The sequence below is a fragment of the Notolepis coatsorum genome (assembly GCF_963971535.1).
Source record: "Notolepis coatsorum genome assembly, chromosome: 20".
Classification (NCBI taxonomy): Eukaryota; Metazoa; Chordata; class Actinopteri; order Aulopiformes; family Paralepididae; genus Notolepis; species Notolepis coatsorum.
In genome coordinates this window covers 39,537,289-39,557,709 of record NC_140184.1, presented here as the reverse complement: position 1 = coordinate 39,557,709, position 20,421 = coordinate 39,537,289, and the positions used below count along the sequence as shown (strand labels likewise).

Genomic DNA, 20,421 nt, shown 5'->3' with positions numbered 1-20,421 from the left:
ACCGTTTTCATTGAGGTTTCTTACAAACTAACAATGTTTTATTTGTCCTTTATATGCGGATAACATTCAAATCTTAAATTGTACCATTATGTTCCCGTTTAGACAACAAACATAATGCTAATGATGCACTTTTGTTATGATAATTGGGTGACCATTCTCGATCACTGTACTCAGGTCTCATTAATAGTTTAACGCTGTTCAGATCGCGTTTTCCTGGCCAGTGACCTGTGACCTGTGAACTACACTAGGCGCTAAAGGTCTTGGGAATTGTATTCATGTTGTAGTCATAACATTTTCACCTTTTAATTTTAAACCAATGCTGCCATCTACTGACAACAGAAAGTGTTGTGTATCATCAACCTGAGAGGCTACCCGCACTTCCGTAAACACTGTCGCCCAAAACACATTCTAGAGATTCCCACTTTTTACTGGTACATAGGTTCATATCTAATAGTCTTTAGATGACTAAATATAGATGAATACTCATGAAATTTGATATATATATATTCTAAAATAAGTATAATTTCACTTCATCTACCTGTCGACATGAAATTCCCAAACGCAGACTGTAAAAAAAAGCCTGGATGTCGTGCAAAATGGGGCGTGACCGAATTTGGTCTCAGACAATAAGAGTGACTGAGATTGGTCTATATTCCGTTACTATCGAGTCTTGACTTTAGGCACATAGCGCACATTGCTGCGGTTGAGTAGTAGTACCTACTTACTGGTCACAGGAGGCTTCAATAACATTTGGATGATAATCCATTTTGTGAATACATTTGTTGAAACAACTTTGTTGGCCGACGGCTCCTGCTACCTTAACGTTAGCAAGCTACAGCTAAAGGGCTGCACTGTGCATAATTAACGTGCATAACATAACTTACTTGTGTTCCGCTGGGAAAGCATCAGCATCACTGCAGATGTTCCGATACCATTTTTTCCTTTCCGATCCGATTCCGATACCTAAGCTTTTGGGTATCGACCGATACCGATACTGATCCGATACCAGTGCATACATTAAAAAAAATAAAAAAATAAAAAAATAATAAAATTATATAAATTATAATTTTTTATTTAATTTTTTTATACAGCTACTGTTTTATATATACTGTTTTTTAGTAATAACTAGAAAGTAATGGTATTTATTCAACAACAGGTGATTGTATAGATTTGTATTAGTATCATTAATCAATGAGTATGGGGCTGCAGCACTGCAGATATACCCTACTCCAATGATCCACACGGACATTATTCGTTGCTGCACTTGCTTCCAGAAGGCTCCGTTGAAGTAGCAGAGGATCTGTTGTGATTTTTTCACAATAAATATTCAACATTCTCTTTTGAGACTCCGCCTCAGACTCTTATCATTTGGCACTAAAAGCTAAACAGTCACCGATATGGCTGTCCGCAACATGTCATTAATTGTGTACGCGAGGTGGTTCAGTGACGACGCTAACGTGAGCTAGGTTAGCTAGCATGAGCTACCGGGAGATGGAAAGACTAACGTTACTGGTGAAAATGTGATTTACGTTGGAATACTCCTTTGCCAACTTGCTGTACTTTGCTTGCAGGTCTGCAGCCATTATTGCTGGATTATGAATAGCCCCAACTTTAGCCAAGGTAACGTTATGGCTAAACCTTTAACGTTAGTTAACGCTAGCTTTCGGTTAGCTGTTCAATGCTAATAACACAACCAAATGAACCCATCAGAGCTCCCCGTCAACACCGCTCTGTCGGGAGGATGGCATTTAAGAAAGTATCTGCTGTTGAAATGACAAACAGCATTGACACTTTAATTCACGGTCGGTTAAACACACGTTTGTTTTATAATGCTCACAGCAGACCGCAGTGTTGTTGATAAATTACGTGGTATCGGAGCGCAAAATTAGAGGGTATTTGCCGATACCGATACCAGCATTTTAGGCAGTATCGGCGGTGTTGTGAAGGGCCAGATTAACACTGAGAATCTACGTTTTATTATTTATATAACTTGTATATTATTTATATATATAAGCTATATCCCTTTAAGCCTCCGTTTGAATCATAGCATTATTCGCTTTCCTCATTGGACAACGCCCTTGACACTGGCGGCGCCAACTGTCGCGCCCCCCAGACAAGTTCAAAGACGAGTTCGGACAAGTTGAGACATGCCCTTGGCCAGCGCATTGATTACGGACAAGAGATTCGGTTGCGCCCTAGAAAGCACTCTAAGTATATATTGTGGAAGGCGCAAGTAGCAGCAGTTCGACCTAATCTAATGCAGCAGTAAAGTTCGTCTAGTAGCAGAGTGAAGCGTGAACCTAGTAACTAGTGTGAACCTTAGCAAGTGTGTGTGGACTTAACGTAATTAGTATCAGAACACGAGGTGAACCTAGCAGCAGAACTATTGGACATGTGAGCAGTGGAACCTACCCGCGGTGTATCGTTACGGATAACTAGTAGCTCCTTAGATACGACCTTGATATTGTAGAACCATTGTTGGTGGATTATAGTGAATTGTGGAAACGTAGTACCGTGGAGAAGAGCATCGTTAATACCATTGTCGTTTGGATTTAACTACCCTGAAGATCTGCATCGGGCTAGCTTCGAGGACGAAGCTAGCTAGCTATCATCACTGCCGTCGGGCTTTGGATTAAGAGCCATTACCCTGCTATCGAGCACTTGGATTACAAGGACCGGATCCGTATGAGACCCCCTTTCTCCAGTGACCAGCCGGAGTATCCGTCTATTCTTCAATCCTCTGGAGCTTACCACTCCGTGGGGGAAATCACCAGTCTCCAGCTATACCCTCGTTTGCCCCCCTATATCGCCATCTCACACCATGCAGCGTTCCGGTCTAGTATCCTTAGCCTAGGAATTATTCATTCCCACTGACTTTGATACTCTGACATTCTAATATCATTCGCCATAAAAGAGCGACCAAATAATTCTCAGTTGTATATTTGACATTCATAATAAAATACTGTAAACGTTATCTCTTTGTCACCGTGCCGTCTATTGAGTGTCTGCCATATTTAACTGTACTGTCTGGCAAGTAATAATAATATGTAGTAGTGGTTTAATCTATCACAATCTTTAATACAGTCAGGGTTTTGTAACCCCTCAGTTACAGGCGGCATTTCCGATACTGGTATCGGTACAACTGCATACACTTTGTTTAATCCAAACGTCCATTCGGACACGTTGCCTGCGAGTCACTCAACTCTCTTTTTTTCATGATTGATTTATTTCCTGATAATGTATGACGGGGACCCCTCCTCATCCCGACTAGACTGTGTTGTTGTGACCTGTGTTCGCGCGTGACTTTCAAATGATTGTAAACACAACATAGTACTGTGATATTCTGATATATATTTTTAGTGTAAAATAAATAAAAATAAAAAAACGGAAATTGAAAAAAAAAAATAAGCAGAGGTTCGAACCCATTCATTAAGAATTTAATGCCAACGTAATGAACGAGGGTCCGAATGTTCGAACGTTTGGGCTCAGCCCTAACACACACACAGAGTCAACCAACTGGTATGTGGTCCCCCAGGTCTTTTTTTTAAACTTTGTTTTTTAGCGTTTATCGCTTTTCTGGTCAAGCATGACCGACAGAAACAGGTTGAAATGGGATGTAGAGCAGGGGAAGACATTCTGAGAAATGACGGCGGGTCCGGGAATCGAACTCGTGTCCCCCAGATCCGTGACGAGCGCGGTTTTCCCCAACGCAGAAATAGCTCCGAGATATGCGGTGAGCTACGGGAGCTCCCGTCCCCCAGGTCTTACCGGTGTGTGGTCCTGGTCATGGCCCCAGAGCACAGTGGCAGGGTCCTGGTCTCCAGACACAGAGGGGTGAAGCTGTGGACTGGCTGCTGTCTGGTTGGAGCTGCGATCTGATATCAGAGGCACGCTAGACGCCACAGAAACCTCCTCCCCAAACTAGAGATTTAGAGAGAAAATAAGAGAGACTGAGAAAGATTCGTTTGCTCCTGTTTGAACAAAGAAACCAAAGCCTTCCTGAAACGCTAGCATGGCGTTTCTTTTAGACTTCCTTTTGTCTTTCAAGTGTTTGATGAAACCTAAACATTGAATGAAACTTGGATAACATATAAGACCCAGGTTCTTATCCTTTTAGTACAAGTTAACACACCCTGTACTGAGTTGTACAGTCATCATCAACATCAACAGTGGCTGAGAGAGTCACCTGGACATAGTGGACATGTTCAAACAGGTCTCCGCGGTGATAGCGCACAGGAAGGTCAAAGGGACAGAAGAGGCTGTGCTGCTGCTGACCCAGACGGCACATCTGGTGGTTCCCTGGAGAGCAGTTACTGTTCAGCATACAGGTCTCAAGATGTCCATGTCTGTGCAACAATGTGTGGCTATGCTGTGAGACATTATCAGTTAACTTGTACATTGTGTTTAGAAGTGCAAGACTGCAATATGTAAATGTGTGGCAACTCAACCATTTCTCTCTTTTTTTAACAAAAAACTATTCTAAATCCTATTTGCACCTTACCTAGCTGAGCCTCCTTGGCCATCTGGGTCTCGTGGATGATGTTGCGTAGAATCTGTTCCTCCTGCAGCAGTTTGTGTTTGTCTAGCGCCTCCTGCTGGCGCAGGTAGTGATCATGCTGCCTCTGGTACTCCTTCAGCTCATTCAGTGTGCGCTGCAGAGACCTAGCGGTGTGGAGAAGCAAGAGTAAGTACCGTAATTTTCGCACTATAAGGCGCACCTGAATATAAACCGCAGCAGCTAAATTGAATGATGTGTACATATATAAGCCGCACTGGACTATAAGACGCAGGTGTTTTAATGTTTAATTACCATATGTAATTAGCATTGGGACACAATACTGTCGGACAAATAACAAGAATTAACTCATTTACAAGTTGTATTAAGTTTAGCAAATAAGGGAACAGATAAATAACATTTCAATGCAGTCAAAAAAGCAATATTTCGATTTTTACATTTTCGGGTTTGGTCACATCGAGTCACATATAAGCCGCACCGTTATATAAGCCGCAGGGTCGAAAAATGGGGGGAACAGGAGCGGCTTATAGTCCGAAAATTCCGGTAAGTAAACGTTATTTGTATAGCACCTTTCACAGATAAAAATCACAAAGTGCTTCACAGAAGTAAAACATAGCAACAGTTACATAGAGATAAACGCACTACACAAAACAATTCTGACACAACGTAAGCATAGGCATAACATAAGTAAATTAAATAACTAAATATGAGTGCAATATAAATGTCCGTCCTAAAAACAAAACAACAATTATAAATAAATAAACAAAGTATACAACCAGGAATTTATTCAAATTAATTAAAACCCTGTCTGAATAAAAACGTTTTCAACTGTTCCTTAACACTTTGAGTGCCACGGACGAGAATTCTCGTTATTTCATGCCGACCGTTGAGTACCACGGACGAGAAATCTCGTATTTTTTTATTATTAGCAATTTGAAATCATATTTCATCAATCTAGCCTCACGTTAGTGCTGCAAACTCTCTCTGAGCTCCATTGGGAAAATACCGCCCCCTATCGTCTCTCCCTGTGGTACTGGACCCCTTTAGAATGGATTGAATGAAACGCATGGGGGGGGGAAAAATCCTGTTTCCTCATTTTACTTGTCAGACAAGTCACCCGAGACGATCGGATTCATTGCCGAGCCCCAGAACAGCGTGGAATACATATTTCCAGTACCCAGCGTTGGATCAATAAACGCAATCGATATTTGGAATGGCGATTAGGAATTAGAATAATCTTTTTGGAGAACATCTGATCTGAGGTAAGGAATCAATTTTACCAGTCTTAGGATAATCAGAGCTTTTTTCACAGAGATATCAACGTGTGCCCTGTGTGTGTGTGCATGTGTGTGTTGATCAGGAAATGAGATAATCGATTTTTCAGCCCGCTTCTATAGCGTGCATAAGTACACATATACTATCGATAATCTAGCGTTTATTTGAAAACGATTCATAAATAAGCCGAAAAATTACAACGTGTTTTGTGTATTCCAGAATATTCCAGTAAAGGGTGTTTATCACAGAATCTTTATATTTTCCTGAAAGTTTCAAAAAAGTGTTTTTCAAAATGGTATAAAACGGAAATTAACTGATTAAAAAACAATCCGTTTCGACAATGTTGACTGCAAACAAGTCATTGATAAGCGACGGCCAGATTATATACATAATTTAAGATGTAGTTTATGCATTCGCAAATATGAGAGCGCCATCATTGAAGTGGGTGGTGGCACTCAAGCGCTAAATCGTGCGCCCCCTGCTGGCACTCAAAGTGTTAAAAGTGGATAGGGAGTCAAGTGAACGCAAAGAAAGGGGGAGGGTGTTCCAAAGGGTAGGGGCCATAAATTGGAAGAGGAGAAGGAGGAAAGAGGGAGGTGTTAGGGAGTTGATGCAGTAAAACACTGTGTGTGAAGCTGAGGCGCCTACCTGTGCTGGGCTTCTAGGCGCTGCTCCAGCTTCTGCTGACAGAGGACTGCATGCTTCCTCCTCAGGGCCTCCTGGTCACAGCCTGGCTGTGCCTGCAGCGCCTGCTCATAGCACAGCACAGAGTGGTTGTATTCCCCAAGCATCTGGAGCCACCAGGGAGAGAAGAGGGGTTACACACAGAGGAGAGAAGAGGGTTACACACAGAGGAGAGAAGAGGGGGTACACACAGAGGAGAAGAGGGGGTACACACAGAGGAGAGAAGAGGGGGTACACACAGAGGAGAGAAGAGGGGGTACACACAGAGGAGAGAAGAGGGGGTACACACATAGGAGAGAAGAGGGGGTACACACAGAGGAGAGAAGAGGGGGTACACACAGAGGAGAGAAGAGGTTACACACACAGGAGAGACGAGGGGGTACACACAGGAGAGAAGAGGGGGTACACACAGGAGAGAAGAGGGTGTACACCAGGGAGGGAAGAGGGGGTACACCAGGGAGGGAAGAGAGGGTACACCAGGGAGGGAAGAGAGGGTACACCAGGGAGGGAAGAGAGGGTACAACAGGGGGCGAAGAGAGGGTACACAGAGGAGAAGCGGGGGTACAGAGGAGAGAAGCGGGGGTACACAGAGGAGAGAAGAGAGGGTACACCAGGGAGGGAAGAGAGGGTACACCAGGGAGGGAAGAGAGGGTACACAGAGGAGAGAAGCGGGGGGTACACAGAGGAGAGAAGCGGGGGTACACACAGAGGGGATTAGAGGGGGTACACAGTACACATAGGTGGGTTAGCCACTGACAAAAGGTGGATTAATAGTACTAGCCAGGGTTTCTGCTAGCAAATGGTTTGGCCAGCCAATGTGGCTGATAAGATTATAATTTAACAGCCATGTCATGTAATACACGTGCAGCCATAAAGAAATGTATGAAAACATAGTTAGGTGGAAATAATCAAGTACTTATTGGTCACATTGTGAATAAATTCTTTCTCTGATGTAACTTGATTGCCAGATGACTCCTCGGCTTCGGACAATCTCATGTTAATACTGCTAAAGTTATGTTATTTAAAATTAACATAACTAGCAAGTTTAGTGTAGCTCGTCCTGTGTACTTCATACATTGGTTTGTTCTTCTACATTGTTAATGTTAGTAGTGGGTGAAAGAATAGCAGTTTTTCAGATGTGTACATAATGTAAATATCTGACAGCAGACATCTACTCTGACAGATCTATAGATCTTAAAAGAGCAGTGTTTCCCTTATATCCACTGCTGAATCAGGGCCGCCGCTGCTATGAACTAGACTATAATTTTTTTTTATATAAAACAAAAATATATATATTCATTTTATATTTATATTTCATTCATTCATTTTGGGGGGTGCTTAATGTCTGAAGGAGTCGACTGAATGCTTCTTGTCCTCTGCGAAAGCATGCAATTGGTCCACCAGATGGATACATCTTGATATTTGTCTAGTGTGTTCATTAGACAAGTGAAATCCTCGTTCAGTGCCTCTGTGCCTGTTTTCTTAGGCAGTTAGCCTCGCTGATATGCGCGCCATTAGCGTTAGTTATGCTTATAGGCCTCTTTGCCTTTGGAAAGAGTGACAAAAAAATATATATATATATACACTACCTCTCAAAAGTTTGGAGTCACCCAGACAATTTCGTGTTTTCCATGAAAACTCACTTTTATTTATCAAATGAGTTGCAAAATGAATAGAAAATATAGTCAAGACATTGACGAGGTTAGAAATAATGATTTTTATTTTAAAATAATAATTTTGTCCTTCAAACTTTGCTTTCGTTAAAGAATGCTCCCTTTGCAGCAATTACAGCAATGCAGACCTTTGGCATTCTAGCTGTTAATTTGTTGAGGGAATCTGAAGAAATGTCACCCCACGCTTCCTGAAGCACCTCCCAAGTACCTCGGAGTCCACATATCCGAGGACTTGACATGGACCACACACATTGACAGTGTTGTGAAGAAGGCACGGCAATGCCTCTACTTCCTCAGGCGCCTAAGGAAGTTCCAAGTCAGTCAGAAGATCCTTAAGAACTTCTACTCATGCACAATAGAGAGCATCCTGACTGGCAATATCATGTCCTGGTTTGGGAATAGCACCGCACAAGACCGTAGCAGACTACAGAGTGGCCCGTTCAGCCGAACGCACAATTGGAGGGGGGCTTCCCACTCTCCAGAACATTTACAACAAGCGGTGCATGGGTAAGGCTAAGATAATTATCAAAGACTCCAGCCACCCAAACAACTGCCTCTTTGAACTGCTGCGGTCAGGCAAGCGATACCGGAGTCTCATGGCAAGCACAGAAAGACTCAGAAGAAGCTTCTATCCCCAGGCCATCAGGATGCTCAACGAACAATAACACTATGTAACAACCATCAAATGCACTCACAGCACACACATCCACTCGCACACACTCACTTAAACAAACAACTCACTGCAGCACCCACTTTAGAACACCTAAACACACTTTATATTTATTGGTAAAGAATTTGCACTACAACCCATACCTCATTACACCTTACTGTAAATTGTACCTCATCCCATTTCTGCTTTGCACTATATAGTATATTGTATGGTAACTCAGTTACTTCTACTCTGCATTGAACATTGTACATACTGAACACTTGTGTCCACGTACGTGACTTCTATTTTTTACTTGCTATACTTATTTTATACTTATCTATTTTTGTCTAGCACAGTCTCTGGAGCGTAACAGTGAGACGCATTTTGTATAAAAGTATTCTGTACTTCTGTATGACAACTAATAAAGAAACTTGAACAAGTTGGATTGGCTTGAAGTGCCTTCTTGCGTACCATACGGTCAAGCTGCTCCCAATACAGCTCAATGGGGTTGAGATCTGGTGACTGCGCTGGTCACTCCATTACAGACAGAATACCAGCTGCCTGCTTCTTCCCTAAATAGTTCTTGCATAATTTGGAGGTGTGCTTTGGGTCATTGTCCTGTTGTAGGAGGAAATTGGAAATCTTCCAGCATCTTTTCACATGTTCTGCGTCTCACAAATGTTCTTCTGTGTGATCCAAAGACCTCAAACTTCGATTTGTCTGTCTATAACACTTTTTTCCAATCTTCCTCTGTCCAATGTCTGTGTTCTTTTGCCCATATTAATCTTTTCCTTTTATTGGCCAGTCTCCGATATGGCTTTTTCTTTGCCACTCTGCCTAGAAGGCCAGCATCCCAGAGTCGCCTCTTCACTGTAGACGTCGACACTGGCATTTTGCGGGTACCATTTAATGAAGCTGCCAGTTCAGGACCTGTGAGGCGTCTATTTCTCAAACTAGAAACTCTAATGTACTTGTCTTCTTGCTCAGGTGTGCACTGGGGCCTGCCACTTCTCTTTCTACTCTGATTAGAGCCTGTTTGTGCTGTTCTCTGAAGGGAGTAGTACACACTGTTGTAGGAAATGTTCAGTTTCTTAGCAATTTCTCACATGGAATAGCCTTAATTTCTAAGAACAAGAATAGAGTGTCGAGTTTCATATGAAAGTTCTCTTTTTCTGGCCATTTTGAGAGTATAATAGAACCCACAAATGGGATGCTCCAGATAGCTCAAAGGAAGGCTAGTTTTATAGCTTCTCTAACCAGCAAACCCGTTTTCAGCTGTGCTAACGTAATTGCACAAGGGTTTTCAAGGTTTTTCTAATCATCCATTAGCTTTCTAACGCGATTAGCAAACACAATGTACCATTAGAAGACTGGAATGATGGTTGCTGGAAATGGGCCTCTATACATCTATGTAGATATTCCATTAACACATTCTCTGCCACCACTTTGATCATCCTAAACCATTCTCTGCCAGTACTGTAAGTCTATGGAGATGTTCACCTTCTTTGCAGGGCTATAACTTTTTAAATTGTATTGCTAAATTGACATTACTATGGCCCATTCAACATCGATTAGCTATCGTTCAGGATGTAGGAACGTTTTACTTTTTTCATCGGAAAATCAAGCTGGAATTAACGTTAGATTCCTCTTACCTGTGGCCGATGAGTCTGGCGAAGAAAAATTCCAATTATTTGATTTCGATCTGCTAGATGCATTTTCCGTTTGTATGACGCAATAAACGCCGAAAGCATATTGATTCTTGCGTCTCGAAAGCGATCGAATGCACTCAAGTGTTTGTCTTGATCAACATAACCTGTTCCACCCGTGGAATATTTTCGCCTAAAATATATACCTAGGTAAATGGAATATTGCTCCACTTCTACAAGGACCATTTGCATATTCTTGGTATCTAGGGACATCTATGGACCTCAGGGAATGTATTCACAGTGTCAGAATATTGTGTCTATTACTAGGCTTGCTTAAATTGTGATGAAACAAAGGAGAATATGAATTATGATTTTTCTTTGCATCTTTGACAGTGAATAACACCATGATAATAATGACCAAAGTTAAAAAACTGCCACTGATCTCGTTCAGTACCCTCTTGAGATCATGTGTAAAAGAAATCTAAGGAAATTAATAAAGGGAAGATGATTAAACCGAAGGTTCTGTAGATACAGTACTCAATTCTCCCATCCGGACCAATGCAATTTGAAATATTATTATAGAATATAGAATATGATGCTTATAAATTACCTTATTATTAATAAGGTAATTTATATAGCCAATTCGCACATTTATATATATATATTAGGGCTGTCAGTTTATCGCGTTAATAAGATTAATTAATTATACAGCAAATTATCGCGTTATGAAAATTAACTCAAAATTAATTACAATTTTTATTTTTATTTTTTTAATACTATTTTTTTTATCTCATTCATTCCATAAGAATGTAGAATACACATTTACAGATTTCTTTTTTAATATGGTCCATTTGCATGTTCTTGGTATCTGATTCTAGGGACATCTATGAATCTCAGGGAATGTATTCCCAGTGTCAGAAATACTGTGGGCTAGATTCACAAAGAATGGATTGCACGGTGCAAGTTGCACCCTTACTTACAATTCATTATGAATTGAAAATGGAGGACCCTGATGTAAACAAGATGAAAGTCTTTCTCTGGTCTGCATCCTCTTAACAGTCGTGTGTATTGAGCCATACTGTATTGTACCCATTCTGCAATCTGTTAATAACATTTTCATTCAATCAATCAATTTGTGATTGAACATTTTATTTTGAGTAAATTGTAATGAACCAAATGAGAACATCAATACATATTTTTTTTTAATCTTTGACTGTGAATAACACCATGCTCAAATTGACCAGACCTGAAAAATCTAAGCAAATTAATAGATGGACGATGATTAAACAGAAGGTTTTGTAGATACAGTACTGAATTCTGCCATCCGGACACATGCAATTTGAAATATGATTATAGAATATAGAATATCAGGCATAAAATAGTTATGCGATTAAAATGCGATTAATTAGATTAATTAATTACAAATCCTGTAATTAATTAGATTAATTTTTTTAATCGCCTGACAGCACTAATATATATATATATATATATATATATATATATATATATATATATATATATATATATATATATATATATATTAGGGCTGTCAGTTTATCGCGTTAATTAGATTAATTAATTACACAGCAAATGATCGCGTTATGAAAATTAACTCAAATTAATTACAAAAAAATAAAATATATATAATTTTTTTTTGTATCTCATTCATTCCATAAGAACGTAGAATACACATTTACAGACCTTTTTTTTATATGGCCCATTTGCATGTTCTTGGTATCTGATTCTAGGGACATCTATGGATCTCAGGGAATGTATTCCCAGTGTCAGAAATACTGTGTCTGTTACTAGGCGTGAGTAAATTGTAATGAACCAAATGAGAATATCAATAAAAAAAAGATTTTATCTTTGACTGTGAATAACACCATGCACAAATTGACCAGACCTGAAAAATTTAAGCAAATTAATAGATAGAAGATGATTAAACAGAAGGTTTTGTAGATACAGTACTGCATTCTGCCATCCGGACACATGCAATTTGAAATATGATTATATAATATAGAATATCAGGCATAAAATGGTTATGCGATTAAAATGTGATTAATTAGATTAATTAATTACAAATCATGTAATTAATTAGATTAATTTTTTTAATCGCCTGACAGCACTAATATATATATATATTAGGGCTGTCCCCGACTAAGGATTTGGATGGTCGACTATGATTGGCCAAAATTTGCCGTTAGTCGACTATTGGTCGACTAAAAGAAAAGTATAATATATATAAAAAAAAATTATAAAAAAAAATGTATTATTATTTTTGTATCATTCCATTTGGGCTGTGGGGGGTGCTTAATGTCTGAAGGAGTTGGCTGAAAGCTTCTTGTCCTCTGCAAAAGCATGCAATTGGTCCACTGATGGATATATCTTGATATTTGTCTAGTCTAGTCAGTGTGTTCATTAGATGGGTGAAATCCTCTTTCAGTGCCTCTGTGCCTGTTTTCATAGGCAGTTAGCCTCTGGTATGCATGCCATTAGCCACGCTTCTAGACCTCTTTTCTTTTGGAAAGAATGATAAAAAAATAAAATAAAATTTTTATTTTATTCGACTAAGAGGTTGGCTAGTCGACTACGGCTCCTTTAGACCAATTAGTCGACTAATCGACTAATAGGGGTCAGCCCTAATATATATACATATATTATCTTTCAAATGCCCGAGTTCAATTTGGATTTAGTATCACCAGGCGTGCATAAGAACAGATAATGATATCTACTGTAATTTACTGTACCTTTTTATTTTCGCCACAGTGCAACCATTTTGAAACAAATTTCAGATCTAATTGTTGCTACATGCTAACAATAGGGAGGAGAAACTAACTGCGTTTCAATATTTGTCAAAAACCGTCTTGCAATAGACTTCAGCAAATCGAGAAGTTAAAACTATCTAATGGCACTTTTAACCAATTGCTAAACTAACGTATTGATGATAATATACATTCTACATGCTTTTGTGACATGTTAGTGATGTTAATACTTGAATACGTTTGATTTTAAAATCGCAAATTTTTTTGCAACACTCTGAAAAATATTGATTTATGACCAGATGCCATTTTGGGGTTAAATATCAAAAAGGGGGGCGCGGCCTAAGGATCGGGGGAGTGGTCAACATAGACCAATGAAAGAGGATATCCCTACCGAGTACAATGGCACAACCCGCAAGTCTCTACAACAAAAGGTTCAAAAGTTACAAAAATGGGGTGTGGCCTAAGGATCGGGGGAGTGGTCAACATAGACCAATGAAAGAGGATATCCCTACTGAGTACAATGGCACATCCTGCAAGTCTCTACGACAAGGGGAGCTCCAGTAGCTCACCACGTACCGCAAGTGCTATTTCAGCGCCGTGGACAACCGCGCTCGCGCGGATCTGGGGCTGAGCGAGTTCGAATCCCGGACTGCAGCCGTGCCTTTCCCAGAGTGTCTTCCCCCCCATCTGAACCCTTTCAGCCTGCTTCTGTCGGTCGAACTTGACCAAGTATAAATGCGATAAACGTATAAAAGAGCCAGGGAAATGGCCAAAGTTTAAAAAAAAAAAAGTCTCTACGACAAACGGTTCAAAGATACAAAAATGGGGCGCGGCCTAAGGATCAGGAGAGTGGTCAACATAGACCAATGAAAGAGTTTATCCCTACTGAGTACAATGACACAACCCGCAAGTCTCTACAACAAACGGTTCAAAAGATACAAAAAGGGGGCATGGCCTAAGGATCAAGGGTTAATCCCCTGAAGGGGGAGGAGGCGAACCATGGGGGCGTGGTCAACATAGACCAATGAAAGAGGATGTCCCTACTGAGTACAATGCCACAACCCGCAAGTCTCTACGGCAAACGGTTCAAAAGATACACAAAGGGGGCATGGCCTAAGGATCAAGGGTTAATCGCCTGAAGGGGGAGGAGCCGAACCATGGGGGCGTGGTCAACATAGACCAATGAAAGAGGATATCCCTACTGAGTACAATAGCACAACCCGCAAGTCTCTACGACAAACGGTTCAAAAGATACAAAAATGGGGCATGGCCTAAGGATCAAGGGTTAATACCCTGAAGGGGGAGGAGCCGAACCATGGGGGCGTGGTCAACATAGACCAATGAAAGAGGATATCCCTACTGAGTACAATGCCACAACCCGCAAGTCTCTACGACAAACGAGAAAAAAATATTCCGGAATCGACATTTTACTTCTCACGCATGTAACCAGAGATGATCCCAGTCATTGTGGAGCCTCCGAACAGCGTGTAATCTGTGTTTTACAGTATACGCTAGGGATGCCCCGATCACGTTTTTTGCCACCGATACCGATCACCGATCGTCGTGATCCATATCGGCCGATACCGATCTGATACCAATCGTTTTTGATTAAAAAGAAATTAAAATGATTTTATATAACATTTTTTTTTTTTATAAAATATATATATTATATAATTAGACTTGTACTTGTATCATCTGCGAGACATCGCCACCACGCAACAAGTCAAAATGCTCGCTATCTGCAAACAGCTCCACTGTCTGTGTGTACTCTAGTAGCCTCCAGCTCCAAAAAGGATTCTCCTGTACTGCAGCTGGACCCTATTGATAACATTACTGTGCTTTGGTCATATCACATTCAGCAAGCCCTCAGCTCGAATACGCATTGAATCAATGTTATAAGACATTGATATCAAGAGCTATCTGTAGCTACTGCTAGCCGGCTAGATGACGTTAATCAAGAGCTATCTGTAGCTACTGCTAGCCGGCTAGATGACGTTAAGACAGAACTTTTTAGTTCAATGGGACATTTCGTTTTGAACCGTGAACTAACGTCAGCTAACGCAAGTTAACGAAGGTATCAACATGGACTACTAGACTTGCTGGAGCATTTGTTGATATCAGGAGCTATCAGTAGCTAGCCGGCTAAATACCATTAGAGAATGCCTACTAAAAGTGAATAGTTGACTGGGTAATTCTGTTTAAACAGTAACGATAGCTAGGTAGCTAACGTTAGCTCAGGTCGAATGCACTATAGACTCGAGCAGAGGAGCCGCCTCTCAGTCCTCTGTTTACAAACTGTACACGGGTGCGGGCGGGGCTAGGGAGGAGGAGCAGCGGCAGTTTGCAGGTCCTGTGTGTCTGAGACAGACAGCGAGTGAGATCTCCGCTTGATCGGTTTCCGCGATCGGCGAATATGACTCATTATCGGAATTCACAGATCGCATATTTATACTGATTATCGGACGATAACGATCGGTGGCCGATCGATCGGGGCATCCCTAGTATACGCGTTAGACACAATAGAAATTCAAATCCGGAGGAGGAAGTGGAAGTGGATAGGTCACACACTCAGAAGAAATCAATCAATCACAAAGTGGGCACTGATATGGAACCCACAGGGCAGGAGGAAGAGAGGCAGACCGAAAACCACCTGGAGAAGAACCACAGAACAGGAGATGAAGAAAGAAGGGCTGTCCTGGCAAGATCTGGAGCGGAGGGCACAAGACCGAAGAGGATGGAGGAGCTTCGTCGATGGCCTATGTTCCTTTGGGAATTTAAAGGCCTAAGTAAGTAAGTATACGCGTTGGATCAATAAAAGGATCGATTTTTGGAATGGCAATCAGGAATTGGAATAATCTTTTTGGATACCATCTGATCTCAGGTAAGGAATCTATTTGACCAGTCTTAGGATAATCAGACCTGTTTTCACGGAAATATACGCTTTTCCCCTATGTGTCATATGGCTGTTTGGCTGTGCGAGCGATCAGGAAATATATCAGATCCGATATCAGATTGCGGCCCCAGCGTGCATACGTACACAAACTGAGTACTTAGTACCTGCAGTGGAAAAGGAACGAAGTACCAGGTACCTAAAGCGAGTAGAGTAGAGTAGAGTCGAGTAGGTACCATGCAGTGGAAAAGGGGCATAACTAGAGTCCGCTACCCGAGACACATTCTCCTTGATTTGTACCGCAATTTGGGACCCAAATTGGAGTGTGGAACAAAACGCACAAATGCCATCCCCATGCACATTCAAGTCCTCTCCACCCTCGGGTCAAAGTTAACACTTTGAGTGCCACGGGTCCGGTGCCCCGGAACCCTGTTGCGTGCCAACACCCACTTCAATGATAGAGCTCTCATATTTGCGAACGCATAAACTATATCTTAAATTATGGCTATGTGTCTAATATGGCCGTCGCTTATCAATGACTTGTTTGCAGTCAACATTGTCGAAACGGATTATTCTTTTTTTATTTTATTTTTTTTTAATCGGTTCATTTCCGTTTTATACCATTTTGAAAAATGCTCGTTTTATGAAAGTTCCAGAAGAAAATAAAGATTCTGTGATAAACGCCCTTTACTGGAATACACTGGAATACACAAAACACGGTCATTTTTCGGCCTATTTATGAATCGTTTTCAAATAAACGCTAGATTATCGATAGTATATGTGTACTTATGCACGCTATAGAAGCGGGCTGAAAAATCGATTATCTCATTTCCTGATCAGCACACACACACATAGGGCACACGTTGATATCTGTGAAAAAAGCTCCGATTATCCTAAGACTGGTAAAATAGATTCCTTACCTCAGATCAGATGTTCTCCAAAAAGATTATTCCAATTCCTAATCGCCATTCCAAATATCGATCGCGTTTATTGAACCAACGCTGGGTACTGTAAATATATGTTCCACGCTATTCTGAGGCTCCAGAATGAGTCCGATAGTCTCGGGTGACTTGCCTGAGAAGTAAAATGAGGAAGCAGGATTTTTTTCCCCCATGCGTTTCATTCAATCCATTCCAAAGGGGTGCAGTACCACAGGGAGAGACGATAGGGGGCGTTATTTTGCAGTGAGGCTAGATTGATGAAATATGAATTCAAATTGCTAATAAAAAAAAAACGAGATCTCTCGTCGTTGGCACTCAAAGTGTTAGAGTAGTTAGTGCTTCTCAAACTTTTTCTACTCCGACTGCTTTGTTGTTGAATCAAGTCAAATCCTAGGTAAGCATATATTGTGCGTGTGAACGTTGACATGAAAAAAATGAATCGATACTCCGATAGTACCGACGTGTTTCGGTTCGGTACCTCAAAAGTACCGAATTCGGTACCCATCCCTACCACACAGTAACGCATATTCACTCGCCACAATCAATGTAATATAGATATATATTTTACCGCCCAGGATCACCATCAAGATTTATATTTGCCGGGTCAATTGAAATTCTAGATGGCCATTGGCCAGTAAATACCAGCTAACGGAAACCCTGGTAGTAGCTGATTGATCTCCTTTTGGGGGGCAATTGTTTTATCACTAAATATAAAATAAATCTCTTTAGTTACATCTGACCCTCTCCGGGGTGCAGGCTCTTTGTGAGAATGAAATACACACTGAAATTCTGGAGCCATGCTACTTTCAAATGGCTTGAATGGTTTCTAATGGACACATTCAGGCTAGGGCTGGGCGATATGACGATATTATATAAATATCGGGTACAGTTCATTAACGATACACTTTTTCAACGTATCGTGGATATCGTGATGTTTTGCCCAAGAGGATTGTGTCGTGTCAATCCGTCTGTCTCAGCCCGTGCTGAGATATGCCCATTCCGCGGTCTGTTAATAAAGTTTTCAATCAGACAGATGTATGGAAAGGCTTTTATTATAACATTCGTTATGCCTCATTTAGTCATCCTGTGGAGCACTGGTCTCCTACTCGACGGCCGCGGGGAGCTAACGTTAGTAGCTTTGTTGACGTTGTTCAGCACACAGGACATTCAGGAAGTCAAAAACTAGTAGCGCTTGCCGATTGGTGCTAAGAACAGCAGGGCGGGTGCAAGCGCTGTGACGTAATTGGCAGACTCGACTGTCAATCAAAATTATTATGTTTCCGTCAGAATGAATGAGTGAAGACTTTGTTAAAGGGTTGCAGAATGGGTACAATACAGTACAGGAGGATGAAGACCAGAAAAAGACTTTCGACTTTTTTACATAAGGGTCCTCCATTTTCAATTCATCAAAACATTTAGAGACATACATATATACAGTAGTTTCATAAAAATGCTAAAATGCTATTTATTGATTGATTGATTTAAAACTTTATTAACATATTGCAGAATGGGTACAGTACAGCTCAATACATACAATTGTTAAGGGGATGCAGACCAGAGAAAGACTTTAGTCTTGTTTACATCAGGGTCCCCCATTTTCAATTCATCATATTTCATATCTAAATCATATAATATCTCATTGCTAAATATATGCAATATATAATCTAAATCTAATATATAATATAAAAATGCTAAATGCATGGGTATTTTATTTTGTCTTTAATGTTAGCTTGCAAAATCAAATACTGTCTTGGTAAGCCTCATAATGAATTGTTTGGGGTAAAAAAGAAAAACATTGTGATGTGTATCGTGTATCGCCGAAAGGTCAGAAAATATCGTGATATCATATTTAGGCCATATCGCCCAGCCCTAATTCAGGCTCATTACAGACTAATTTGAAGTTGAAATGCTTTTGGCTGCATCTATCAATAGGGAGGTTACACCAACTAAGTCTAGTATGTGGTACACATGCTCATTACATTTTGATTAATAAGTCAGAGATTCAACTATAGCAGGTTTTACTGCAAATAATTGAATAGTCTTATACTCACGGCATAGATGTTGCCCAGGGTGTAGTGGCTAGTGAAAAGGTCAGAGGTCAGGTCCAGGGCAGCATGGGCCAAGATGGCAGCATCAGCAGAGAAATGAGCTCGGTGAAGGATGTTGGCCATGTTAACCAGGGCTACATCTTTATGCTGCCTGCGTGGTCCGCACGCGCACACATGCACACGCACACACACACATGTAGGTATTAAGATTAGGTATTAGGATGAACAGGTTGGTACAATCTCACACAGGGGGGAGTATAACGTTACATATAACAGGCTCATTGCATTTCAAAATTCAGATTTTATTGTCAGTTTTTTAAATGTACATATTCAGAAAAACATGATGCTTGTTTTTCCCAGCTCAACCCTAGTACATTTGTAAACATGGTACACAACGTATATTTCTATCTATACAAACTATAACTATAAGCTATAACTATAAAATAAAACTATGAACTAAACTATAGAACTAAACATAATAGTAATACACAACGTATATTCTATCTTTACAAACGTATACAATACAAGGTATCTGTTAGCAGCAGTGTGTGCGCGTGTAATAAGTATGCTTGTGTGCCATGTAAGTCTCTAAGGTGCTTTTGTGTGTATGCTTGTGTGATGATTTAGAGTCTGTCCGTCAGTAGTCTGTTTGCCCAGTGGAAGTAGCTGTTCAGTGTTCTTTTGGATGTGGACCTGAGACTGCGGTACCATCTGCCAGACGGCATGAGCTCAAACTATTTGTGGTTTGGGTGGCTGGGGTCTTTCAGGATCCTGTGTGCCTTGCTGACGCACCGCTCTGTGAATATACCGTCTATGGTGGGTAGCTTAGACTCGAGTCCTGGCTTTAGGCAGAATCATGAACAGTGGTTTAAGAGAAGTTATTTATATTTGGAACGTTCATTCATTGCGCACTAGTTGGATGACATGTTGCGCATGTTATGACTTTGAACGTCTGCCATTTCCACAGCAAAGACGGCACATAAGTAACAATACGATGTGTCGGTCATGAATGTTCAAATAGTCTCAATTTCATGGTTGCCGTTAGGGTTGGGCATCGTTTGGATTTGAACGATTCCGATTCCGATTCTCCATTTCGATTCCTGTTCTAAACGATTCTCGATTCCGATTCTTTGAGGTGCAGGTCAAAACAGGTCACAGCTTATTTCGCAGGAGACTTTTTTTTTGACAAAAAAAAAATAATCATACTATTAACATTTTCAGTTGACTTGATACAGTTTAATTTGGTTGCTGTACTGTAACTAGGGTATTAATTAACAAATTAATTCCAGAACCGGAAGTTAGGAACCGGTTCCTATTAGAACCGGTTTTCGGTGCCC

The 20,421-nt window shown here is 40.7% G+C and overlaps 1 protein-coding gene across 2 annotated transcripts in view; it reads right to left on the bottom strand.

The window, feature by feature from the left end:
• The window catches only part of ttc17 (tetratricopeptide repeat domain 17), a 113,354-nt gene that overhangs the window by 69,435 nt on the left and 23,498 nt on the right, over positions 1 to 20,421 (bottom strand). For both annotated transcript variants that reach the window (XM_084337481.1, XM_084337482.1), the window contains exons 7-11: positions 19,088 to 19,235; positions 6,440 to 6,582; positions 4,502 to 4,662; positions 4,187 to 4,299; positions 3,769 to 3,921 (exon numbers count right to left, since the gene is read on the bottom strand). In XM_084337481.1, coding sequence (XP_084193607.1) covers positions 3,769 to 3,921; positions 4,187 to 4,299; positions 4,502 to 4,662; positions 6,440 to 6,582; positions 19,088 to 19,235 — 718 coding nt within the window. The remainder of the gene's footprint in view (positions 1 to 3,768; positions 3,922 to 4,186; positions 4,300 to 4,501; positions 4,663 to 6,439; positions 6,583 to 19,087; positions 19,236 to 20,421) is intronic.